General features: G+C 36.5%; 1 protein-coding gene and 1 pseudogene across 1 annotated transcript; both read left to right on the forward strand.

The window, feature by feature from the left end:
- Positions 1-6,259: 6,259 nt before the first annotated feature.
- LOC108367292 (high-affinity glucose transporter ght2-like) lies at positions 6,260-12,386 on the forward strand (annotated as a pseudogene).
- A 6,317-nt stretch (positions 12,387-18,703) lies between these two features.
- On the forward strand, positions 18,704-22,884 carry LOC108367291 (uncharacterized). The gene is made up of 3 exons (XM_017621878.1): positions 18,704-18,776; positions 18,865-19,028; positions 21,751-22,884. Exons 1-3 carry the CDS (start codon positions 18,704-18,706, stop codon positions 22,882-22,884), a joined length of 1,371 nt encoding a protein of 456 aa, XP_017477367.1.
- Positions 22,885-27,784: the final 4,900 nt, after the last annotated feature.

The following is a 27,784-nucleotide window of genomic DNA, read 5'->3' on the forward strand; positions in this document are numbered from 1 at the left end:
TTGAACGCAACTATAAATCGTACTCAACGTCATTCTACATAGCCGTACTAGTTTTACAAGGATTCCTACCACTCAGGCAGTACTGCCATACGGCCTTGAAAGAGGATTTAGAGGATAGTTACATAATATTGATGGGGTGGGTATTCATGGGTCCTATGTAAACTTACCAGGCTCCTATAAAGGTACAAATAGCTGAGCAGTTTGTCGCGGGAAAGCGAATGCAGCTCGCGCGGAAAAAACGTAATCGAAATTTATTTTTTTTCCTTAGGATACAAAAGTGCTTCTAGGGTCCGTAGATACATATTTGCATCAATAAGAAAAAAACAAATTCGGTTCACTTTTTTATTGGGAGCGGGAAATAAAATACCGGATCGGAGCGATAAAAAAACCTTTGCCCCGAAGCCCTGCTATATACTACTGCGACCAGTTCATAATAAATCATGTGACACTTGATGATAACCATACTTATGTTAGATTTACAGACCAAGCCAAAAGAAAGGTTGGTGTTACGTACATATATTTAGGGAACAAGAAAAAGTAGATAAAAAATCGGTGATTCATTCAACAGTTTTTTTATAAAATGAATTGTTCACCCCGGTAATTCCCACGTGCTACACTTACAAGAACAATATTCATTTTATGGGAGTCCCGAGGAAATTAACTAGGTTATTATATTGTAATTAAAGGTTATTTAATAATTATGTAAATATGTGCATTAGGGTGGGCTGAAAATCCGAATTTTTAGGTTTTATATTAGTGACTAACAAATGCATGGCTTGCTTCGCGACGCCTTATAAGAACTTTTGTGTTGAACAATACAAAAATAGTGTTGCTCTGCAAAAAAGGTTTGTACTAAAAAAAAAATATTAGTTTAGGTCGAAAGGACTGAAGAGAAGATCCTTGCTTACTCATAGGTCAAGAATAATAGCGCTAAAATAACATTTGTGTTAAGTACTAATTTCCTTCGATGCTATTGCAAGGTTTGCCGAGAGTGCGTAATCTTTTTTCTACAATCCTGCTGTTCCACAGGATGAAAGTTTTCCCGTTCAAATGGGGTCATTGATATTCCTAACGTGTTCTCTCTAATTCAGTACATTTTAGAGGGGCACCTAAATATGTTGATTTTAGCGCCATCTATGTTTTGGGCCCATTTTTTTACAGAAGCACTTCTTATCATAAAGTTAATACCCGTTCATCCAGATCATACGATAAAGACGGGTTCTCTAAATATCTCGACTCCGGCGCCATCTGTCGGCACCATTTTTTGTAAAAGTATATTTTACGATGCAGAGCAGAATTTCAAATTCATGTGACGTATGATTCCGAAGTTATGGCTGATTAAAAACTTCACTCTTATAGAATATGCCACGCCCCTTTTGCAAAAGGATGAGTATATCTACTTTACGACAAGAATCTACCATAGATACATATGTATGTCTTCTTCTTCTTCTTAATTGGCGCTGTAACCGCCTAAGCGATTTTGGCCGAGTCCAAAACAGCACGCCAGTCATTCCTCTTCTGTGCTAACTGACGCCAATTGAAGCCAAGTCCTTCTCCACCTGGTCTTTCCAACGCAGAGGAGGCCTTCCTCTTCCTCTGTTATCAGCATCGCGGCCCGCGTTGAATATTTTCAGAGCAGGAGCGTTTCTGTCCATCCGAACGACATGGCCACATATGTATGTCAACACACCAAATTTCAAAGTCATTTGACTTACGATTCCGAAGTTATTGCTGATTAAAAATGTCAAGCTTATGCCGCTTAACGTTGTCATTTCTCATTTTTGTATGCAAAAGAGGCACTAATACAAAATTATGCAGAACTAATAGTTTTGAAGGATATTGCAATTTTAGCAAAAATAAAAAAATTTAAATTTACCTAACTATATACAAGTACAGTGATCGAAAAATTTTAGCCGCACCACATTTTCACAAGTTTTAACTTATTATTTTTGTTGTAATTTAAGTGTGGTCATTTTTTATAAAAATATAGGTCTTTCTTTAACAATACTTAAAAATAATATAAAGGAACTTTCATAAAAATATACGGCTTTTTTGTTAGATTTACTACAAAGTAGAATAAAGTACAAGTTTTAAATGGCTAAAAATTACGATTGATTTCCTAGATTTATTTATTTTTATTTTTTCGACCACTTTAAATACCGCGCTCAAAAGCTCTTAGTACTTTTAGATTCACTAAACAATGTACTAAAAAGTAGTTTGTATTCATTTGTTGTTTCGCTGAATACTGCATACTACGGTTGTCACGAAAAGTCTCGAAATAGTTCCAAAAATCCTCAAATAATACCGTAACCCCAAAAAGCTCCGCACAGAACTTTCCCAAAAAAAGCTTGAAGGTCCTTAAAATATTGTGAAAAGTAGTACATTATTATAATAAAATCTGGAGAGTACTTTTTAAAAATTTTGAGAAGTCTGGAAAATAACGAAGCATCTATTTATTAAATGTTTGGTTTAGCATCACTCCATTGAAAATCAACCCCCGTTGTACGAATGTTATACGAATGAGGATCCTCTCTTTTCGGTTCCGTACCAGTGAAAAAAGCTTTTAAGCGTATCCAGCGTTGATTGTTTCTTAGTACTGCCTTTAGGATGCGCTAAATTTTATATAAACCAGAGAAGTTTTCCATTATCCAATTTCGAGTACTTCTGGCTTTATTTAATGCTGCCGAGTCCTACTGAAATGTTCAGTACTTCGAACCAAATTGATTGCATGCCCATGGCAGCCAGTAATCTTCTAACACTTTCTTCCGATAGATTTCGGCCCATTTGAAGAAAAACAAGCGAGGCCGTTATTAGTGTCACACTATGCAATCAATTTGGTTGGAAGTACTGAACTGACTTGACTCTCAATTCGTCAGAATGGTCACACGAATGTCTTTTCATAAATACCGATAATTTTGCTAGTTGATGAACTTCTCCACACAAAATGTTTTCTCGCCAGAAAAGACTAAGTTTGGTAGTTCCAGTCGCTTTATAATTTACGCGGTTTTTTTATTCCTGCCAGATGTTTTCAAATTTATAAAAACAAGAAGTATCTATGTGAGATTTAAACAAATCTATATCAGAATTTTTTGCTAAATGATAGTACCTTTGAATTGGGCACTTCAATTGCGGGCAGGTACCTGAAACCAATTATGATGTTGCGAAAATTCTGTTACACAGTGTTTGTTATCAAAAAGCATAGATCGGATTATGTGCATTGGTATGTATGTATGTATATACACTGGCAATCAATCATTTTGATAAAAATATGGTTCAAGGTTTCATTAAAACTACATAAGTCAAACTTTAAACACAACTTAAAAAAATTCAACGAATTTTCATCTAAATTTTGACCTTTTTAATCTGAATTTTTAGAAAAATTCTAGTGAAACAAGATCAAGTTTTAAGCGGCTCAAAAATCGCGTTGATTTTTAATGAATATTTTTTTCCGACGGATTTTTCGGTCCACATTACTTAAGGAACTTTTTAGTTAATTTTGCACCGAGTCATGTAAGTCGAGAGCTTGAGCTATGAGCTACAGAAAAATGTTCGTCATCTGATTATTACGTTTTTCTTATTTTGGCTGAAGGCCTAAACAGTTTGATTTGGAGATATGTAGCCATAAATATTTTACATATATCCAGTTATGTGTGCTGCTGCACCTTACAATATATGAATTTCGTAAAAAATATGTTCTGTTAAAGAATTACCATATATTTCAGCACCAGTTACCTGTCCTCAATGGGTTCATTACATTTTAATACGAGTATAGGGTTACAATACATCACTGTAGAGGTCGCCGTGTTTATGGCCCTTTATAATAGTTGCGATCCCGTACGAGTCCGGACTGGTCAGAAATAGTCAGAATCAGTCAGATTTTACTGGAAATCGATCCCGTACTCGGTTCTCTGACTATTGAGAGGACAAAAAAGAGAGTAAATACGGTTCTGTCTCTGTCAGAAGTTACAAGTTTTAGCCCGAGAATTTTTTGCTGGTAAATTCTGGTAAATGTGTCAAACGATCAGCTGTAGTGTGTTTGGCAACGAAATTGTAAACAAAAGAAAAGTGCACTCTGCTAACTCATGTTGATAATTATTTAATTACTTGTTTAAGTGATTTGATTNCCTTACAATATATGAATTTCGTAAAAAATATGTTCTGTTAAAGAATTACCATATATTTCAGCACCAGTTACCTGTCCTCACTGGGTTCATTACATTTTAATACGAGTATAGGCTTACAATAGATCACTTGAGAGGTCGCCGTGTTTATGGCCCTTTATAATAGTTGCGATCCCGTACGAGTCCGGACTAGTCAGAAATAGTCAGAATCAGTCAGATTTTACTGGAAATCGATCCCGTACTCGGTTCTCTGACTATTGAGAGGACAAAAAAGAGAGTAAATACGGTTCTCTCTCTGTCAGAAGTTACCAGTTTTAGTCCGAGAATTTTTTGCTGGTAAATTCTGGTAAATGTGTCAAACGATCAGCTGTAGTGTGTTTGGCAACCAAATTGTAAACAAAAGAAAAGTGCACTCTGCTAATTCATGTTGATAATTATTTAATTACTTGTTTAAGTGATTTGATTTAATGAATTTGAAAGTATTTTTGGTTATTTACATGTGTGAGCTGAGTGTGTTTACATACAAAATAAGCAAACATTTACAACAAAAATTTGGAGGTTATGTTGAAGTTGACAGAAGTTACCATTTTTTACTAGAAAGCGATCCCGAACTTTTCAATGTTACCCTCTCGCTCTGAGCGAATTTTTATTTGTTGACAGTTTTACTTGTCCGAGTCTGAGGATTACGGGATTGCACCTAATAATAGATTTACAATTATTTATTAAACGAACTGTAGCGTTCAGATAATGACTCATTATCGACTACTATGACGAAATACTAGTGAATATGTGCAGGCGTATTTAGGTACATATGCATTACATATGTACGCATTTATGTCTGTAATTACACACAACTCTAATAACTAACAAGTAAGAGCAGCGCTGTCTTCGGCTATGCCGAAGGCTTCATACCTTTCATGAACATCTGCAAATTTTACTTTGACAGATTACTGCTTTTGAATACATCGCATACATCGATAGAGGAGTTACATACCTGTATAAAAAATCGCATCTGAACAATCAGAGGTATGGAAGATATACCTTATATTAGCACCAATCTAAGTGATTTTCACTGCTATGTGATCGGTATGTAACCCGGTAACACAATTTATTGGGTTTAGTTTCCTACATAAAGGAGATATATCGCAAAAACTGGTATCTGAACAATCAGTGGTATAGGAGATAAGGATTATACAGCATAGATTTTGACGATTTTCTCAGTAGACTTTGTATTATTATTTATAAAATATCTTACGAAATTTATCGGTTTTAGCTGTTCAAATAAAGGAGTTTTACAGTAAAATCCCATATCTGAACAATCAGATGTATGGAAGATATATGTTGTAGTCATCCGATCCTTGTTATTTTCACTGTAAGTATTCTGTTAATAATGAGTGAAAGTGGTGCGAAATTTCATGTTCCTAGCTGCATAAATGGAGGAGTTATGATAAAAGACCTCATATCTGAACAATCAGTTGTATGGGGGCTGCAGGTTATAGTGACCCGATCTTTGTTATTTTCACTGTAAGTCTTCTGTTGATAATGAGTGAAAACAGCGCGAAATTTCATGGTCCTAGCTACATAAATGGATGAGTTATAACGAAAAATCTCATATCTGAACAATCAGTTGTATGGGAGCTAGAGGTTATAGTTACCCCATCTTTTTAATATTCACTGTAAGTTTTCTGTTGGTGATTATTAACCCACCTACCAAATTTGATCCGGATACCTCGAAAACTGAGAGACTAGATTGCATACAAACAGACAGACAGACGGACAGACGGACAGACGGACAGACGGACATGGATAAATCAACTCAGCTCGACGTTCTGATCAAATAAGTATACATTTTAATGGGTCTATCTCTTTTTGTTCTGGTACTTACAAACATCGGACCAAAGTTATAATACCATTTCATGCTCATGAAAGGTATAAAAATAAAACATTTATATTTGCTTCAATTGTTTGTGTGCAAAAATTTAGGCATACTTGAATAGGGTAATTTTGTACTTTCTTGTTCGAACAACGAGCGACTCTTTATCTGCCGCATGTATGTACGAGTAAATTTGTCCGTTGATAATGCTACGTGCTTCCAAACTTTCGATAGCTTCTCATGTAATAAATATTATCGCCAATTCAGTTCTTCATTGCTATTACTCTATAGCACACGTATAAGCGCGTCGGATTAATCCGTAAATTCTTTAAACGACGAAAATTAGCATTAATAAAAAAAAATAGAATGTCGATTTGGGAATATCGACCACAAACCATTGCCTTAATCCCAGGTAAGTAGCAAAACTTTTGAACAACCACACAGGGAATCTATAGAAACTTAGCTGACGTTTTTAACGAATGTTCGTAGCACTAATTTGTACACATTTTTCTACTACATACCTACATATGAACATTTGTATATATCTAGACCAGTGTCCGCCAAAAAGAGAAGTCTTAAAATGAGAATGTATTAGTTATGAAATAAAAAATGAGAACGTGTTGGTGGTAATGCACGGAAATGCGTCATCAACCTGCTTCGCCTATTGTTTGCATGCAACTAAATAAAATTTGTTGCTCTGCTACTCTTTCTGTTGACGTTCGGATTGTGTACGTGTAAGAAGCCGATTGTGTACATGTGAAAGGCCGAATATAGTTCGTTTCCCAGAAAAGTGTTTGGCGGTCACTGATCTAGACACAGCATAGGCAGTGTTGCCAGAGAAAAATTTCGTTTGGAGCTAAAACGGTCGAAAAAAGAGCTAAATAATACTGATAGTAGCTAAAATGAAGAGCTACATATTTTTGTTAAGGTTGAGCATTTATTGACATAAAGTTGGTTTTTACATTTTCGGCAATTTTAATAAAAACAACGAATTTTATAAGTTTAAGTGCTGAAAAAATCGTATTTATTTATTTATTTATTTATTTATTTTTATTTAATTTTTTTTCTGAAGAAACTAAAATACAAAGAAAAAAACAAAATAAGGTGCATATATTTCGTTGCTATGGCACTTATAACAGTGAACTAAAAATTCTTTACAAACTGTTAAAGTCTGTAATTTCAGATATTTGGATTGAATAATTTTTTCGGAAAGTGTTATCTCCAGTTCTTCTTAAAGGTAAAATTAGTAAGGTAAAACAAAATCCGCGCTATCAGAAAAAGGATTTTCTTTTAATTCATTTTTGAATTCTTTAACCTAGATCCAAGACTTTATGGTGAATACACTGCATCTCGAAATTTTTCATTTTATCAACGCTTTAGTTTTGGCTTATGTATACCAAATGCAACTAAAACTAAAAAAGTGCTACATAAATTTTAAAAAAGCTAAAAAAAGAGCTTGGAGCTAAAACCTGATTTTTTGAGCTAAATAGAAAAATAAAAAGCTAAATCTAGCTCAAAAAGCAGCAAAGTGGCAGCACTGGTCATGGGTAGAGAAATAGCACTTTTTTAACTAAGGCAAGGTCAAAAGCATTCCGCTAAAAATCACACAAGGGACCAAGAAGAGAAAATACTACATGGGAACAAAGTACTGATATTAGTGGGGTAGTATAATCACCAGGGATCGCATTTTTAGGACCTAAAAGCCTATAAAAAAAGCAAAATAAAATAATGAAATAGGCTGGAAAAAGCGAAATAGGCAGGAAAAGGCACTAGAAATATCAAAAAAGGCAAAAGAAGATACTAATAAAATTATAGTTTAAAAAACTAAAACCTCGCTATTATAATTTCCATTCGTACTGACATCAGGTATGTAACTTGAGAACAGAAATCGCTGCATCTTTTAGACGCATCAATATTACATAGTTACATCCCGAGCTAATAAAAGGGAGGTAATAATAAAAAGAGACAAAAACTGAGAAATAACACTCGGTTACAGGAAAAGTATTCAACGGACGCCACTATCCAATTCCTATAGGGAATTGATACAACTGGCACCCAATTTAAATGTGGAACGTTTGAAATTTTTATATTATCAGGAATAAGGGCTTTTCCTCGCTATAATCACTTTTTGTAAAGGTGCAATAGGCAACAACAAGCAAATATCTTAAAAACGACAAAAAAGGCCACATCAAATGTGTATATATGGAATCAGGAAAAACTAAATCGTGGACATTTTTAAACGAATATACTCTATCTTTTTGGTAGAAAAAAAGCAATTTCCATAAAACCCGTTCCCTGCTTATCACTATCAGCCTGAACACAATGGAAACGACGAGCTGCGGATCACAGGTGTCAAATTGTTTTTCCACTTATTCTTATGTAGACTGTGTTTGTGGCTAGATTAGATCTATTTCTATTTTTCCAGCGACAGATAAGGTTCTTCCTCTTCTTCTATGTCAAACTCATAAAAATTCATGATGTCGCTGCCGCGTTCAAAAAATTCATGTCGCCATCGGCAAAGCGGTTTGATAATAATGATAACAAATTGGAAGCTCTGGCCCGTAGCTTGGCGTTTTCAATGTGTTCAGCCCTTATGTATTTTCAACACAAAGATTTTCATTGATGGGCGAAAATATATTTACCAAGAACTATGTAAAAAAGTATTCAGGTTTAGCTGAGGGAGAGCGGGAGAGCAGATTTAGAGTTGAGATCAAGTTAGAGGAGTTGAGGTTGAGTATTAGCATTGTTGCAAGTATTTATGTATCGAGCACAATAAGCCCATATATATAGTTTATAGACGCATATCAAGTCAACTACGCAATTCGTATGCCTAATATGAGAGAGAGAGAGAGAGAGATAGGGAGATGTGCGAGCAGGCCGATGAATCGGTCAATTGGAGTAGTCTTGCTACAGTTGCCGTAGGCATACCGTAGTAATCCTGTGAAGTCCGGAAAACTCTAAATAATTCATAAAACGCTAAAATATAACGGAAATCCGAAATTTCCGAAAAATATTACATGAAGTATACCAGAAAATTAAATTTCCACTGGTCTTAAAAATTTTCTTAAAGTAAGAGACGAAAAATTGAAATTGACCTCGAAAAAAATGCATAAAAAGCCTTAAAAATTTTACACTGTCTTTAAATAAACTCAAACCCCAAAAAAGTGCCAAAAAACTTGGAGAAATTCAGAAAGATTACGAGGAATCTCGAAAAATCCTGTAATGTAAAAATGTACAAAAATTAAAAAAAAATTGTTTTACATTTAATCAGTTCCGCCAAATATGCGTTTCGGTGGTGCAATATGTCTATATTTTAATTTTTAACCGACTCACACAAAGACGATAACCTTGTTCGTCGGAATATTTTTTTTTTTTTTGTATGTATGTTACCGCATAACTATGGAACACGTTAACCGATTTCGCGTTGGTTTATGACAAAAATTTGACACATCATTAAGCGGAACCTGTCATAACATGAATATGTAAATTCGGAGGCAGGGAATTTAAAACTTGACTTTCGTGACGCTGAAGATTGTTAAATTACTGGCATCTTGAAAACAATGGTGGTCAAAACTGTTTGGCCAGCTCCACGACCTGTACTAGGTCACTTAAAAAGTTCGTGCGATTTTTTGTATTTGGTAACACCGTGTAATTGTCACTTCAGCTGATTTCGCAAAGAAGAAATATTAAGTGGATATCTTGGAGGGCGATCCCCATTATTAAATAACTTCTTCAATTAATTGGCCAAAGGGATGAATTATTGAGGAGCTAAGCGGATAAAATATTCTACGATATTATCGCCCTCTAAAAAGAGATACTGAAATATATAACACCATCGGATATTTTTTCATCTTCGGTTAAGCCTAGTAAAATATCTACTTTACACTTTTTTAGAACATTTTAATTCACTCACTCTCATTTTTAATGAACTCGCATGGAAATTCTTCAAATGAATGGTAAAAAGACCCATTTCGATTGGGTTAAGTGGCAATAATGTTCCACCGAAAAATTTCTCCTTATCGTTATTTTATCATCACCTGAAATACAAAAGGGCGTAACAAACATCTTCGCTGAAATGCAAATTGTCGTAACTTATATAAAATTCAAAATTCAATTTTTGACTGAAATGTGAATTACTCACCATATCGTTTTATGAAAAAAATAAAAATAAAATACAAATTATTAGTCACGACTTTTTCTGTTTCAGTGACGATGCTTGTGACGTGTTTTTGCAATTCAGGTGACGATATGTATATCACCGAAGATAAGAATTAGTATATTTGAAGTGAAGTGAAGCTACACGCTTCTTGGGTCTTCCGTTAGTTGAGACAACGATTGAGGAACTAGCCGATCTGGGCGGGGTTGTTTTAGCTGCTAGAAAATTTTTAGATTTTTAACCACTGTAAAAATATTTGCAATAGATGAAGCAAAATCCTCTTAGGGCGTGACTGGCAGTTATATAAAAATTTCAATTTATTTTTGCTCACAGAATCTGAATCCGAAATCAGATTATGAGGGAAACTCAAAAAGCTTCTCAAGAACAGGAGTTAGAGAGAAATTTTTTGAGAATATCTCGTAAATCAAAAATACGTTGAAATGCAGTAGCATAGTATCTCGACCAAAACTTATCTTTTATGTGCCTGCCCCAAAGTGTTTTTTCATTAACACAGACACAAAACAGTTTGGCCGAGGAACTTAGCTGGTGTATTTCAATTTATTTATCCTCTATGAATCCGAATCTGAGGTCAGAATACTTCAAAATACATATAAATCTATAATTCCTGTCTTCGGTACATTTTTTTGCAGTTCTACTTATGTATAGGATATATTTAATTCACTTTTTTCTCTCTCTCACATAGATGCACTGATTTTCCTATCATCGGGCATGAATCTGGCGCTTGGCTTAGGCTATAGCTATTACCAGGTCTCCAATCACTTCCGATTCGCATGGTTCATTGGCGTAATAGCTGGTGTGCTACTGTCTGCGCCGCTTATACAAATTTCAATCAAGCGATACTTTGTGGTAAGTAACACTAAATATGTCAAGACTTAAGAATTAAAACCAACTCAAAGTGTCTTTTACATCCTTGTAGTTACTCAGCAGTTTTGTGGTTGTGGTATCAGGATTGTATACACAGTATGCCCACATGACGAGGTAGCTTTGCTCGCAGCGCGTTATTTAAACGGTATTGGAACTGGTCTCATAACGGTACCCTTTATTATGCACTGCAGTGAAATCAGCATCATTTCGAGACGTGGCGGTCACTTGGGGATCGAACAATTTTCCATTGCCATTGGCATATTTATACAAGCGACTACACTGGCTTCTGGTCGGGCGGCATTACCATTTCAGCGAACCGTGTACACGGCATCTGTTGTCTCACCTTCGGCTTGATCGCATTGGGATTAGCGTACGTTGTAATCGAATCACCGGTTTTCTTTGTGCGTCTCGCCAATGATGCTCAAGCATTGGACTGCCTGACACGTCTGCAACTGCCCACTGTACTTACGGATGAGAAAAAGGCTTTGTTGGAGGAGCATAAAAACTATGTCATGATGAATGAATATTTAGGCAAAAATGAAAGTTTTACACGTGGATTGGGTCCACTTGCAAGAATGATCCTGTATCGTGCTGCAGTCGCATTCACATTCTCGTATTTTTACAATGAACAATTGATGCTGGGCTCTGTTTGGGGCATTACCAGCGGTAATCAATGGCCATGGACCATTTACGCAGCACTACGCATATTGGGAGTGTTCACTGCCGTGACAATGCTTGATTTAATTGGGCGCAAAATCCCAAGTCTAATCGGTTTATTGGTCATGGGTGGCCTTGGCATTGGTATAGCTGTTTTGTTTGCCCACAGAGATAATTGGCAAAATGGTTATCAAATGAGCATGGCGTGTGTGCTTTTAATGATCTTTCAATTTTTCGCCGGCTTGTATGCACCTACAAGCACACTTTATTTGGGTGAAGCCTTCCCGATGTTGCTGAAACCATACTTTATAGCATTGTCCATTAGTGTGGAGTGTGCTGTGCACATTATCATAATCTGTACATATCACATGCATCTTCACGTTTTTGCATACGATACATTCACCTACGCCTATCTATTTGCTTGCTTCCTGCTATTCCTGTTCACGATACCCGATACAAAATTAACTACACTGAACGAAGCTCAGGAACGATTCCGCGCCTGGAATCATTGGAGATCGTGGTGAATACGTTTCACAAGAATAAGTTGCCGTCTCGACCAAGAATCTAATAAAACTGTATTAAGGATGTATAATTAGAGTGTGGTTTAATATTAGATATCTAGTGGGTGCGGGTAATAGGGCTACATACATATTAATGTACATAGCAATAAGTTACCATCAAATTTTAAAAATAATGGAAAATTTAGGTGAAACATATGTACATACAATAAATTACCTAGTGGGAAAATGTAATGTTTAGTTATCGAAAAAATAAACAGTAAAACAACGCTTTTCACATTCGCATGCATTTTCCCCCATGGATAAAAAAGTCAAGTTGGGTCAAAAAATTCCATTATAAGTTCAATATTTCTTGCTCTATGGAAAGGTAATGAACCATGCTTTGTCTATTCAAAAGTGAAAATACAAAAATTTGTCTCGGTTAAGATAAAATGCCAATAAATTACTCGAAGGATATGAACTTCCTAGTAGGCCTGAAAAAAAAATTCATCAAAACCAGCACTTTTCATCAGCTAAAATTGTGTTGTTTAAAGTCAAAGAGGAGTGGCAAATAAACTGAGATGCAAATTTTATCGAATAATCGCGGATAACGAGTTTGCGGGTCTAATGAAATTTATAAATTACTAAAAAAAAATTAAGTTAGCATCGTTTTACTTTTACATGAAATACTCAGTCCTAGTTTACTAAGATCCCAAAAATGTATATTCATTAAAAAGAACATACCTAGAAAAATAAGACTAAAAAGGTATTTTAGCACCTAGTATCGAGAAATGAATGAACGACTTAACCAAGCCGCCGCGGCGGAACCAGCACAAACAAGGTGAGTGACTTATATATTATGGTCTTCGTATGTCGAGAGAACACTCTACCTCTTAGTTACCTACTTAGTCCAAAGTAGCACTTGTTGGTAAGGATGATTCTGCGTCGGACTTCGACGATGCCGATTTTGCTTGAACCAGTAATCGGCCTTCGGTTTCATCGAGGGATGCACCTACTCTCCTGTCAGTGCGTACGCGCAATTGAGTGAGATGGTAAAAAATCTCTTTGCGAGGATACACTATTCAGACGTGTTAAACCGACACTGAATTTTCACTCATTTACTTGACAGCTATAGTAGAGATCAACTGAAGAGCGCCCCATTCCAGGTAATATCTTGCTTTTAATGGAAATTTGTTTTTTTTGTCAGAACACAAACCCAGCGCACAACCAAAGCTTGGGATTATGCTTCTCAACGATTCTATACTTCAGTTGCGACAAATGCAGTGGTTGAAGGGAATTCTGCGTGGAAAGGGGTACAGAACTTTAAATTTAATTCAAATAAAGAGAATACATGATTTCAAACTAAACACTTACCTAATTAAATAGCTAATTACATGTTTTTATCGTTAGAATATAATTTCGTGCACGTTTGTACCGCCACAGACGCGTCTGTGCAGCATGCTGGTAGTCCAATTTTCGACCATTTCGCTTTTCACGCAATGGGTGCTTTATAACGGCAACGGTAGACACACAAAGCTCTTTTCTGAAGCGTCCAAAGTTTCGTTTTTGTTCGTATTAACCAATGAGTTCACGTAAATTCGGAGAAAATATTCTAACGGCGGTAAATCGCGGCACGATCGCGGTACCCAACCAACTGCCCATTTCGAGAAGTAACGCGTTGACCAAATGTTTTATCTATATTTTCTGCACGCGTTTTTCCGGCGAAAGTTTATCCACGATAAAATGGCAAACCAAATGGAGCACGTTGCCAGATCTGAGCAAATACATAACCAGTGTATCGAATGTATCGAAGGTTAATGATTCCATTTTTTAACTAAATGATAGGTTATGTGTGCAGCTTGCGCTTTAAAAATTACAATCTAGTTAGCAGAAAATCACTCAGCGGTTTGAATGGATGCCGTCATAAGTAAAGTAAGTATTTTAATGCAGGTTTTCTTCGGTCAATTTGATTTTCCAAGAAAGTTGAGACTCGATTGGTAATCGAACATAAATAATGTCTAATAATTAAAAGAATTCCAAATGGCTCCTCTTGAGAAGCGAAAGCAAATTCGACAACAATAAATAAAATGCATACATACATGCATACATATTTTATTGCTGCGCATACATACATTCTGAAGTAACTACATTTTTTCACTCTAAAAATGTTTTTTCATAAGATAAATATTTAAGCTTTCCTAATGCATAGGGCTGCTTACAAATGTCATGTAAATTAACCACCAAATTAGGTTTTAAATACCATGTGTTAACATTTTTTTTATCATACATTGCTAGCTTAGCATTTAATTCCAGCTACAAATACACTTAGAAAAAATGTTAAATTTAATACACTTTTTAAGTATTAACATTCTTAAAAAATTACAGTAGTGATTAGAGATCTAAACAGTTCTCGTAGTGGTTATGGTGTTTATAATAAACCGAATGGCAAAGTAATACGAAGGATGAATTACTCCGATAGGTGGTGCAGGCGTCGAGATATTTCGAAACCGTGTACTGACCAAAGATATAATAAATACATTAATAGGAATAGCTCAATGAAAAACACGAAGATCGATTTGATTCATATTCAGAAACCTTGTTTTAAAAATATTTTTTTCCTATTAACCTGGTTCAATGAAGAATAATCGTTTTTTTTGGATTTTAATTTCAAAAATACCATAACAGTTATCTTCAGATTTAATTTTTTGAAAGATTATAAACACATATAAAAACACACACTTTATTATAAACATTAATAAAAACGCAGTCTTTATTATAACGTTTAAAAATTGCGAAAACAAATAGAATCCAAAATAGCGAATATTTTTGATCGAAAATTTTAAAATCAAAAAAAAAAAGAGAGTTCGCAATAGTCTAAAAATACTAATCTTGCTATTTAATGATTATTTTTGGCCCCTGGGTCTAGATTATTTTCATTCATATTTTGATTCCTAGTGAAATAGGAATAGTTTTATGGTAAGCTTTTTAATAAAACTTCAAACTACTTGAACCATCGAAGAATTGAGGAGTTGGAAACTACATATAATCCTGCGAGCTGCATGCTTATGTATATACATAAATCTATTGTGCTAACCCTGTATAAGTTCTATCCTTCTTCTTCTGCTTCTTCTTCTTATTTGATATTACAACCGTTTGCCGGTTTGGCCCGAGACCAAAAAACTTCGCCAGTTGACGCTCTCCTTTGCGGACTTGCGCCAGTTGATAATCCTAAGTGCGGACAGGTGCTTCTGCACTTGGTCCTTGCATTGTATTCGTAGGCCCCTTGCTTTTGTTGTCCACCCATGGGGGTGGAGTCGAAGGATCTTTTCAGCGGAGCGTCGCCCTCCCTAGGTACAACATCTTCAAGCTAGCGCAATCGTTGTATTTGTATGCGCTAAGTTTTCTCCTTCATTAGGCTGTTTATGAAGTTTGGCACCTGCAGAACAAATTTGATCTAGATAAGATGATATCTTAACCTTCAGTGCCCTGTGAAGTAACCTGTGCGAGTCTTCAGATCCTTCCGGCTAAGAATCAGAAGTCGTTCCGAGATTATTTTGGAGGGTTTTATAATTTTATTAGATTGCTTTTTTCCCTTCGGAATTCGCCGAATAATCCTTCCACTTACTTAGGAACTCTGGTTTTTAAAAATCCATTTGCCATGTTGGATCCGTCATTTTGAATTTTCAAAAACTGATTTAAGATTTGTAATTAGCGACTCAAATAACCTTTGGATACCACATAACGTCCGCCCTTTCATTGCCAATCAAAACTATCATGTGTCGGCACCCATCAAAGGGACTAACTGTTATGCATATTTAGTTGGTTCTATCATGTTATGCTTTTGATTAAGTTTTAGGTAAGTCTAGGACTTTTAGTGCTGTCTGACTGTCGAAAATGATATTTGTTCTTGCCGCATTAGTTCTTCTACGAAGACATTAGTAGCCGCAAATTTCAATTGCAAAGGAGCCCTTGCCAATAGTTGTGACTGCCTCCATGCAAGTGTCCATTTCAGGAATTACCGATGTTGGGTAGCATTTTCGGTAGCACTTTGCCTGTGAGCTTGCTGACGTATTTTAATAATGCCAAGTGCCTTGAAGGTCTCCACTCTTAACGCACGCAAAGTTGCTAAGTCAAAAAGCGCCCCAGCTGGCTGCATTTTCAATCAGTATAGCTAGAGTTGGTATACCTCTGATAATTCCCCGTGCTTCCATTGGCCAGGTGCGCATGGCTCCTGTAATGGCTAATCGGGTAACTTTCCCAAAATGGTGCGAGAACCAGTTTGCTTGACTTTTGGTCATTGCTGCATACGTGAAAATAGTTTTATCGTTATATTGAATGGCATCTTGTGGTGAAATCCCCCATGTTAAACCACGACGTCTTAGAAAACTATAAAATGCCTTAGTAGCCTTAGACCGAGGCCACGCAATGAGCAGCTGAGCGGCTAAAAAAAACATATAAAATACTAATGAAGTGGACGCGTAATATGGCGCTGCTCAGCCGATGACCGCCCACCGCGCAGCCGCTCATTGCGTGGCCTCGGCCTTAAGTGCTGAACACATTGAAAACGACGAGCTACGGGCCACAGCTTCCAATTTCTTATCTTCATTATCTAAACGCTTTGTCAATGGCGACATGATTTTTTAGAACGCGGCAGCGACATCGTGAATTTGTATGAGTTTGACATAAAAGAAGAGGAAGAACCTTATATGTCGCTGGAAAAATAGAAATAGATCCAATATGGCCACAACCACAGCAGTCGCGTAGCCCTGTAGTCGCCAAAATAATTATATACAGTTCGTTTTAAGGCTACTTGCAATCTAGAGGCGATGGTGCTTTTATGCCAGCCCACCACGAGGATGACTAGATAACCAAAAGCTTTGAATGCATTGAATTTTAGGTTTTCTAACAGCTCATCAGCAGCCAGAGTTCATAGTAAGGCAGATATAACACCCCTTTGGCACAACCACGAGAAGTGTTAGATTTCATCATGCTTATGATCTTCTCAGTTATTAAGACTGGTTTTCACTATGTCATATTTTGACGCCAAAATTTGGCGACATATTTTGACACAACTTCATCTCTTTTATTCATACCTTGACTGATGATATTATAGGCCAAAAACTGATATATAGCCGATTTAGCAGTGCCTTTTAATCCCATTTGACAATGTGTTTTCACTTATTTGGCGACAAATGCCACTGAGTTTGACATAGTGAAAATCAGCCTTTCCATTAGAAATATTCCTCCTTGCCATGACACTGAATGTTGCTACGTATGAAATATTATAAAACGCATCTAAGATGTCCGGCAATGCGCAAAGAGTAATATGTTTATACTCCAATGCCTTTTCTATTACCCGAGTTAGGCTATGTATTGAAGTAGATTTCCATGTTGTATTTTATACAAAAGCCTGATGTTTAAATAGTTATCCTTTTGAGGAAGTAGTTTTCTGAGGTTTTAATGCATTTGCCAGATTTTCTGAGTTGCCTTGTTGGTGAATTATTTTCTTTGAAATTATCTACAGGCATTATGAGTTGACTACAGGCATGTCTGATAGTAACTAGTATCTCTTTAAACTAAACTATTTGGTTCCGTGTACATTCCTCCAGCGGTTCTAACTAGAGCCTAACACAACGCACTAGTTTTTTTTTCTTATTGAAGCATATATAAATACATATGTCAAAAATCTACATAAAATCACTAGGATTTCACGCTAAGCTAAAAATGTAATCAACAAAAAGGATTTAGAGGGTACTTAGTTCTTTGCATCAGAACTTCAGCAAACTAGACACTATCTGGCATTCTTGAACCAGTGTTGTTAAACTTTCAAACACACAATATATTTATGTATTTTAACGTGCAGATATGTACATTAGGGTGGAGTTATTTAATTTCGAAAAAGCGTATGGCATATTCGAGCTCTACGTTCGATGCTAAGCAAAAATGGTGAACAAACTATATACCAAAAATGAAGTTTGACCCTCCCAATTTTTTAAAGAAAAATTAGTGTATTATATTTTTTGCTGAACAACATTAATTTTTCATTCACAAAAGTGTGTGTTTTCTTCATATTTGAGAACTACTTCACAAAGCCGAGAAAATATAAAATTATGTACAAAATTTTTTGGTACAATGAAAAATAATTTTCGACCAAAAAAGTTACAATGTACTGCCTTTACATATGAAAATTGGGAGGGTAAAACATCAATTTTTGTCTATAGTTTGTTCACTATTCTTGCTTAGAATTATTCTAAATTTTTAATTTGCTATACACTTTCTTCGAAAATTTTAGTGCGAACAAATTACTCCGCCCTAACATACATACATATGTATTTTATTTGGCGCTTAGATAAAGGAAAAAAATAAGTAAAAAATAATAATTTATAAAAGAAGGCTATCAATGGAGCTTTCAGTTCTTTTTTCGCGCTCATGGAGCTAGGAACTACGAGTCCTATCCAGTTAACGGGTGTTTTAACAGTTTTGAAAATAAAGCATTTAACTTTTAACTTTTAGGATGGTTGCCGATACGACAAACAGTTATAACCGTTTATGGGTAGATCGCCCACAAACGTTAGCGGTTATATCGGGTATGTAAATACAAGTGCATAAATAGTGTGTGATTAACACTTTTGACGCTGGAGTGGAGTGTAGTAATGAATCGATATTTTTGCACAGATTTCTTCATCTTCATGACTGGTGGCATGAATCTAGCTGTCAGCGTTGGTTGGTCGAAAAGTGAATATACACTACAATTTCGCATCTGTTGGTATATTGGCGTAGCGATTGGTGCATTTATTGCTCCACCACTTGTGCAGTGGAAACGCAAGCGATTATTTATTGTAAGTACTTATATAAGTGCGTACTGTTTTTTGTTCTTTTGATGACGATATTGAGGCCTTTAAAAAATTGAGTTCCGATTTGACACCATTATAAGTGAAAGCGTCCTACAAGCAGCTACAGTTTTTTTTTTTTTATAAAGGGTCACATATTAAATGATAAAATTTATGCAACATCCATTCATTTCGAAAAAAACGGACGGAATCGAAAGTTTTTTTCTACCCTCTTTTTGATGCAGAAATGACAGAGCATCTACATGAATTTCTGCAACAAAAAAAAATCAAGTAAAAATGTCACTTAGGTTATTTTCGCGGTAGGCCTCATTATGGCAGTTAGCATAAATTTCAGCAAAGGCTTAAGTTAGGTTAGGATAGAGCGGCTGCCACCTTGGAAGCAAATACGTAAAGTTCCATTTCCCACATAGGTTAACCACGAGGAAACCATTCCTCTCCACATGCACAGGTCCAAGATGGAGTTCGTTAAGTGATAGCACGTTGGAAGCTCAACAAGTGCCTCGCATAGACTTCTTCCACTTCGACTGAAGCAATGATCCTAGAAAACCACAGGCGCCACTTATAGTAATAGAAACATCCGTTGTCGTTATTTTAAGGCAGACAAACTGGCTAAAGCAGAGGCCTATTTAGATTTATCCGAAGCGGTTCCATTAGGATATTCTCATTTTCTAGGATTTGGTTTTGGTAGATTTGTTCCATCTACTTCTGAATTAAATGCACTTGCTATCCTGAAAGAGGTAAAGAATGGTGATAGTGCCAGCTTCGGCATTTTCGTTAGGCTTGGACTGAAACTATAGACATCGATACAGAAAGGCCTTTATGGATTCCTTCTCGCCTCCCTCATAGCACCTTCTCTAGAGAATTGGTGCCATAGCGCAATAATGTCATACAATGACAACGATAAAAACCCTTAGCGTAGATTGGTTTCATTTCAGATGGTTTTCCGTCTATTTCCTGTTTAATCCTGGCTATATTTAGCTTGAGCTCCCAACACTATCTCATTTGTTTCAAAGGTAACTTATGATAGCTAAAGTATATTTGCGAATTTTCTTTATATGTTCACTTAGCGGTAGTTCGTTTAGGCTTGGTTAGATTTGCGTGGTTGTCCCAAACAAAGAACAATTATACCATAAACTTTAACCTTTGTTACCATACAAACCTAAGGTAAAGAGAAAAACACTGCGTGCCACGAATGAAGTTTAGCAGGCGACTGATGTCGGTTCACCCCTGGCTAGAAATTTTGAGGCTTTTGCCCAGTCTTCGCTAGTCTAGCAAGCAGGAGGCTCATCTATACAAGAGTAGTCCACATGTAGTCAAAGGTACTCCTACTGTCTCTTTTCTCAGTGAGGCCTAGTTGCGGATGCCGTTGCTGGTCAGCTCATTTGCCATTATGCCCTGGTACCCATATAAAATCTGGACAGAAAATTCCCAGCAGTGACCGTCGAGCAAATAAGCAGCCAACTGAATGCTTACTTCATGGCACGGAAATGATCACAGTGATCTGGAAGCTTGAATTTTTAGTTAATAGAAAAGAAAAAATTCTCCAGTGCCTGCTTTCCGTCCCACATTTCTATAGGGGCTGGAGAAAAATATATTATTGGTACCAGTCTGGCCATGATGTTAGAGCCTCCACGAATATTAGAGTGCGCAGATCCTGCGTCAGTTAAGCACACGTTGCTCTTGAGTCGATAGCCCGGGCTACTTCATCCCAACTGGTCGATAGCCGTTAATCTATGTTATCTCGAACGCCGTGCGTCCATGAGCTATCCTAACTGTATACTAACGCAGGCTCTTCGACAAACTATCTTATCTCAGCTTTGGCAGACAAACTATCTTAAATAGGACGCGCATATTTTTTGTTTCGTATGTTAAGGTGTTGAGTTAAGACACAAAAAATAGGCGCGTTGGAGTTAGGATAGTTGTTGTGACATCGCTGGGCCAGTATAGTGTTAGGATAGTTCACCGAGTTAAGTTAGTCGGTCAATCGGCTTTCAAGATAATTAGGATAGATTGAAACCTATCGACCAGTTGAGATGAAGTAGACGGTGGGTCCGCAGCCGGATTGCCGGCTAATAGATTTCTGCTGCCGTAAAAAGGTCTGTAGCTGCTGTCCTGCCATTGCACGCACTCAAGCTTTCTAACTAGCGTAGTTTTTTTCTAGTGTAATCCGTCAATATGGACCTAACTATGGTTTCACAGAGCCGAGAGAAAAGGCCCGTTCTCTTACCAATTGCCCATCTGCAACATTAAACAAACACAGGGCCAATGAAGCGATGGTTATCTCGTTAGTTTATATATCAGAGTACAGTTCGAATATCTTGTCAGCTATTTCGTTCCCTTTGATATTGCAAATATATGCCCTGGAAACAAGTGGAGCATTCTGGTTCTATGGTGCGAAAGGGGCTCGATATTTCCTTAAAATTCTCGATTTCACTTCCTTTGATCCCACTGCTTGTAGAGTTCGACGTAGATTGTAGCATTTTCAGCCATGTTTTTATATTGCCGACGATGAATATGCCGAGCAGCGATTAATTCAAGAATACGTACGAACCCCGAAATACGAGTACTATTTATCGGTGAACAGCCTACTTTCGTCTAAAGTCACGATTTTTGTTAACAATTAATACAAAAACATATTCTTACGTAAATATTTAACTTACATTTTTTTCCTCATTACTAATCTGCATTAATTTATCTCACAATTTCGTAGATCTTGCCAAATCTACTTGTTGCTGCTTCTGCCATTGTCGCTGTGTCCGGCTACCAATACTTGGGCGTACTGATCGCATCTCGATACCTTGACGGCATCTGCATTGGCCTCGCGACAGTTTCTTTCATAACGCACGTCAGTGAAATAGCCTCGGAACATCGGCGTGGTTTCTGTTTAGCTTTCGAGCAAATCGGTTTAGCTATTGGCGTCTACGTTCAAATGCTATACACTGCACTGTGGATATCGGGTACAAACTTCAGCCCCAATCTCCTAATGGGTTTGTGCAATCTATTCTTTGGCTGTGTTGCCGCATTCATGACATACACACAAATCGACTCACCAATTTTTCATATGCGAAAAGGTGATGAACCCAGCGCTGTAGCTTGTGTGAATATACTCTACCAGCCACCGATTTTGACGGAAAACAAGCAAGCGGCAATAACCGAAATCAAAATGTATGTTTCTGTGAATAATACGATGTCTGTGGGAGAAAGTTTGCTGAAAGGATTTGTGCCGCTCATCAAGATGATCATCTATCGGAGTATGCTTTCGTTCATCATTGCATGGCCAATCAAGTTGGCGCTAAATGATGGCGGCCTTGTGAGTGCGCCTAACGTTATCAATTGGCATCCGGTGCTATATGGATTTCTCGGTTTACTCGGCCCTGTCGTTGGATCGACGACGCTGGGCGGCATAGGGCGCAAGTGGCTGAGTTTGTGCGCATTGGCGGTTTCGGGTGGCATGACGCTCGGTGTAGGTATTGTGTACCGCAACGAGTCGAATATGACGAATGCGGCACAAATGTCAATAGTCTGCGCTTTGCTTATGATCGCACAATTTCTTGGAGGCATTTTTGCACCCAGCACAACGGTTTATCTCGGTGAGGCGTTTCCATTGAAAGTGAAGCCCTACTTTATTGGACTGTGTATAATTGTGCAAAATATTGTTGGTTTAGTTATAATTTGTACATTCGACTACAGTTGGCACAATGAGTATGTTTTTTGCATTACTGTTGGTGTAATTATGATATTTTTTGCAATTGTTTTCTGCTTTATGTTGCCCGAAACTAGGAAAACGAAACTACGCGAAGCGCAAGAGCAATTCGAATACTTATTTAACTTTAAGATATCGTAAGTGATTTGGTAAGCATGAAAGCTCTTGCTGATTAGTTTGAATAGTTTGTAAAGCTTTCGAGGAATTAAAATTTGGTTGTTCGCTGCTGTCAAAAGTTCTTTGAAAGATGATTTTACTGTGAAAGCTTTTTCTTGAACAGTTGTTGCAAACATAACCTACTTGAAAAAAATAAAAGCTTGTAAAAAGGCAAGCGGAGAGAATGAAAGCTTTCGATTTCAGATATCCTGTTAATAACTGGATTAAAAGTAAAAGCTTTTTCGCATGTACGTTTATTTCAAGGTCATCTTATAAGCGTGGCGAAACAATAGGTAGATGTGCATATATACATACATTAGGGTGGTACAAAAAAATGTTCAGCTAACCCCTAGAACTGCAGAATATGCAAAATAAGGAGACCCGCTGTTGTATTATGAAGTCGAATAATATTTAACCGTGCCGCCAGAGCTTTGAATTTTCCCATATATTTCATATGAGGATTTTTCGTAGAATTTCCCTTCGAAAACCTTCAAACAACTTTAAAATTTTCCTTACTACTTTCATATAATAGATAATCTCATCTCTGATTTACAAAAATGTTTTATTTTATGTGTTCGTAACCTCACCACGCATGTTTTTATATTGTTGGAGATTTTCTGAAAGAAAATATTTCTATTCGATCAAAAAGCATTTGCTTTTAACGATTTGGTAACAATTCAACAAAAAAATTTGTTTTTTTTTTTAAGCCCCGGCGGCACGGTTAAATATTAACTGATTTCAAAATAAAAAATAGGCTTCTTATACATATTCCACTTTTCATAATTCTAGGGGTTGGCGACGAACAAAAAAAATTTTTGGACCACCTTAATACATATTTTTCAAAGATTAACCTAGGTATAACGAGTATGTATCTAATAAGTTTTAGTTATAACTTAGTAAATCAAAAGTCATTATAATAATAAATTTCACAAACTAACAACTTAAAAAAATTATAATTTTTAATGGGTCATTCTATGTATAAACAATAATCTCTCAAGGACCTGAAAAATCCACGCGGGATTTCCAAAAGGCACAGAGGGACCTAAATCCATGTTTTTGCTTCTTTAACTGGCAATACACTTTGACTCATTCCATGCAACTTTAGTGTCTTTTTTTAATAAACATATCAAAATATCGCTAAGACTTTCATAGGTAACTATGGGTGTTTTTGGCTATGACTGTTACCTTTGCACACCCTTTTTTTTATAATCAAACTTAAGATATTTTAATGCTGTTGGTGCCATGGACAACACCGTTAATATGCGATCATTTTTTTCGCCTAAAATCTTTCCACTTATCGTCGCGTGTCAACAACTAATTCCAAGCTTCATTTGCATTTGATTACTCATTGCACGAGGTTCTATTTTTTAATACAACTGCTTTAAATTTCGCAATGTCAAACATTTTATCACATGGACATTTACTTACTAGCATGCCATGATGGCTTTTTATTTGTGCCGACAAAACACATTTTTTCAAAGTCACATGCTTTAGCGGCTAGTGGAGCTTAATGAAAATGTATATTTTGAAAAGCTTACATAATTCTCAATATTATCCTTTCACGGTAAATTTGTTTATACTTTTGAACTAGTTATCAATGTAATGCCATTTATGTATGTATTTGTGGAAATGCTCAGATAATCGAACATGTAAAAGCCCTGTTGGAATTTCGAGCGAAATATATTCTATTCTATTCATTTCCAAAAAGCTTAATTTTAAGGAAGCAAAAAATCTTCAGGTGATGTGCCTCCTCGGAAAAAAGTGATAAGTATACCAAGGGACGATCATCATCACGATAAGGACGCAAGATAAATGCAAAGCACGTCAGGAATAAAAATCAGTCGGCTAGAAGTGGAGTACGTTAGACGAAATTGCACCTTCCTAGTGGCATTCGATCATATGCCGCTATGGATGCGGCAAATTGATTATCATCCGGTATTAAAAGAGCTTTCGATGCTTCAATCATAAGTAAATCCTATTAATGGAATTATGGCACAACAGACCTGCGACGACAATGCAACAAGGCTAGGCGTAGCTGCCAAAGGCCATATTACGTGGGCCATGTGTGGATTTGTACAAACGTAAACTGACCTGGTGTGCTGGACACCTTCTGCCATTCCAAGCTGCTAAAAGAGGTATCGCCTCTTCCGCAGGGACTTAAGCCTTGCGCACACCAACGCGATAACGATAGCGATAGAGATAGCGATAGAAATCGAACGCAGCACGTATTACATACGTTCAATTTCTATCGCTACCTCTATACTTGTCGCTATCGCCTTGGTGTGTGCAAGGTTTAAAACTATAGATGGAGAATTACAGACGTTATCAATCTTACGTGATCGAACATCGGAGCTAATAAGGATTAAAAGAAGTTAGTGGCCTATCCACGATATCAATTAATTTTAATATCGACGCGTACTCCGTTGCTGCGAAGCTGGTTTCCAATGTCACACGAGCACTACCCCCACGTTAAAGTCTCAATTTACCCAGTTAAGGAACACATTATAATGCTTAAGAAGCAGTTTCTGGTCGGCTGTTATCGCTGGAAGCATTCGAACAGACAATTCCTTTAAGCAAAACCTCTTCCCAGGCACGTCAGAAGGTCTCCCTTGGAACTCACGGACGCTACCTAAACATACATACATTACCCATTTACTGAACCCGACAGCGTACCGACAAGCCATAAGCAGCATTCACAGAGAGTCCATCACCACATTTAGAGTTACTCTCGCCGCATCTGTTCCGTTATTGAGCCCAAATCAACATCCTTAGCGGCCCATGAGCTTTAGCTATCGCGAAAGACTGGTTTTTGTTCAGACTCGACGACTTCCGGCTTGTGAAATCTGCCCCACGATATCAACCAACTCTTCACCTGCCTACTCAAACCGAATTAAATAACACACCTTCCCGTTTGATCCCAAATCGTCGGAACAACACTTGTCTTGGCCCACCATACGCTAATGGCGTCTGATTCAGAATTGTAGAACTAGAACTAAGTATACATTTATTAATATCTCAGTAAGAGGTGAGACCAGGGGCCTATTTCATAAAAGTGAATTATTACATATGATTTTTATATAATCTCATATGGCTGGCTAAAATTTTCTCAACGAAAATTTTAAACCCCGAAAATGACAATTTGTCACTTTTTCACTGGAGTTTTTCATGGAATTTAATAGGTGGTGACAATTGGTTTTATGAAACAAAACACCCACCAAACTGTCGAATTGTCACTGACAACATGGAAAATGCCTGTCGTTATAAAACTATCACTATGAAATAGGCCCCAGGATGTTTGAATGTATTTATATAAAAAAATATTTACTAGTTAAAAAATTATGTGGGATGGCGCTGTGACAGGGGTAATAATCAGTTACCACCTTTGCATAGTTGTAAGCCACGTAGAGTTCGCACAAAACCCCAGAAGCATTGTCCAGAAGATCTGTTAGACTAGGCCCAGCATTCTTTGAAGTGTCATGAAATTATAACTTCAGAAAACTTTATTATATGGCAATTGAGAAGTGCATGTGCAAAAATTTCATTAATTTAATGAAGGGAATTTTTGAACATACAGCAGTACATATCGTGCATTTAGGCACTTAGTGTTTGTAGTCGCGCCTAAACAACATACATACATAGATACATACATATGTACATATAAAACATTAATGCTCAAAACAGCGCCTACTGGCGGAACTCTTTTAAGCACTCTGTAGATTTTATATGGGCCCGCATAGAGTAAAAGCTCTCTCTGAGCGGTTTTAAAATCATGGTTTTTTACTCTCTTTTTCTACATAGGAATTTTGTAGCACGAATTTTAACCAAGATATATTCAACATGGTTGAACTGACAACCAAATTAAGCTCTCATTTTAACTGACTCTATTGTCAAAAAAATATTCATATGAAAAATTTTAATAACGAAATTTTCAATAACATTTAAAGTCTTTTGTTCCATCTTTTCTACTTTAGTAGCAGTTTAGAAGAGAGAAATGTTGAAGTAAGTTCTACCTTATTGAGTGAGTTTTGATGTTTACCTTTATTTATTGTTGAAAAAGAAATGAATTTTTAAAGTAATTTTTAACAGTATTCGTCCATATTGCTTACATATATATTCCTCTATATGCATACGAGTAGTTTATGAAAGTATGATATGTATTAACAGTAATATTTAACAAGTAAGAAGGTCTAAGTTCGGGCGGAGCCGAACATTAAATACCCGGCGCAAGTATTAAATATATGTTTTCCACCTTTCCGAAAGCTACCGCTACATGATAAGCCGGGGTGTATACATTTTAAGTAAATTAGCGTCCTTAAATTTCGAAATATTGAAATTTCAAGCATATCTGAAATTTTAGTAACTACTTAAGATAATTCACTCAAAATTGATACTTACAATGAGTTTCAGACGGAAAACATGAATATTATAAATTTTTGGAAAATGGGCGTAGCCACGCCCACTTATGGTTACATGTGTATATCTTGGTAACCGCTACACCAATTTCTTCCAAACTTGGCACAGTTGTTGGTCCTGGTACAACATACCAACTGGCCGAAAATTTATAAAATCGGACAATAACCACGCCCACATCCCATATAACGGTAATTTCGAGAAATACAAAATCTTCGATAAATCAGTAAATATTGAAGCTAATTTATTCAAAATTGATGATTGCAACAATTCTTTACCAAGAAATACGTTTATGACAAAATTTTCGAAAATGGGCTTAGCACCGCCCACTTGTGATCACATATATGTATCTCGCTAACCGTTCTACCAATTTGTACCAAACTCAGTATGATTATTGTGCTTGCCACATAAAAGCAAACCGTTGAAAATTGTTGAAATCGGACTAAAATTGAGGCCGCTTTTCATATAACGGTAC

Source organism: Rhagoletis zephyria, unplaced genomic scaffold (assembly GCF_001687245.7).
Source record: "Rhagoletis zephyria isolate East Lansing unplaced genomic scaffold, Rhagoletis_zephyria_1.1 Rzeph_scaffold_02623, whole genome shotgun sequence".
Classification (NCBI taxonomy): Eukaryota; Metazoa; Arthropoda; class Insecta; order Diptera; family Tephritidae; genus Rhagoletis; species Rhagoletis zephyria.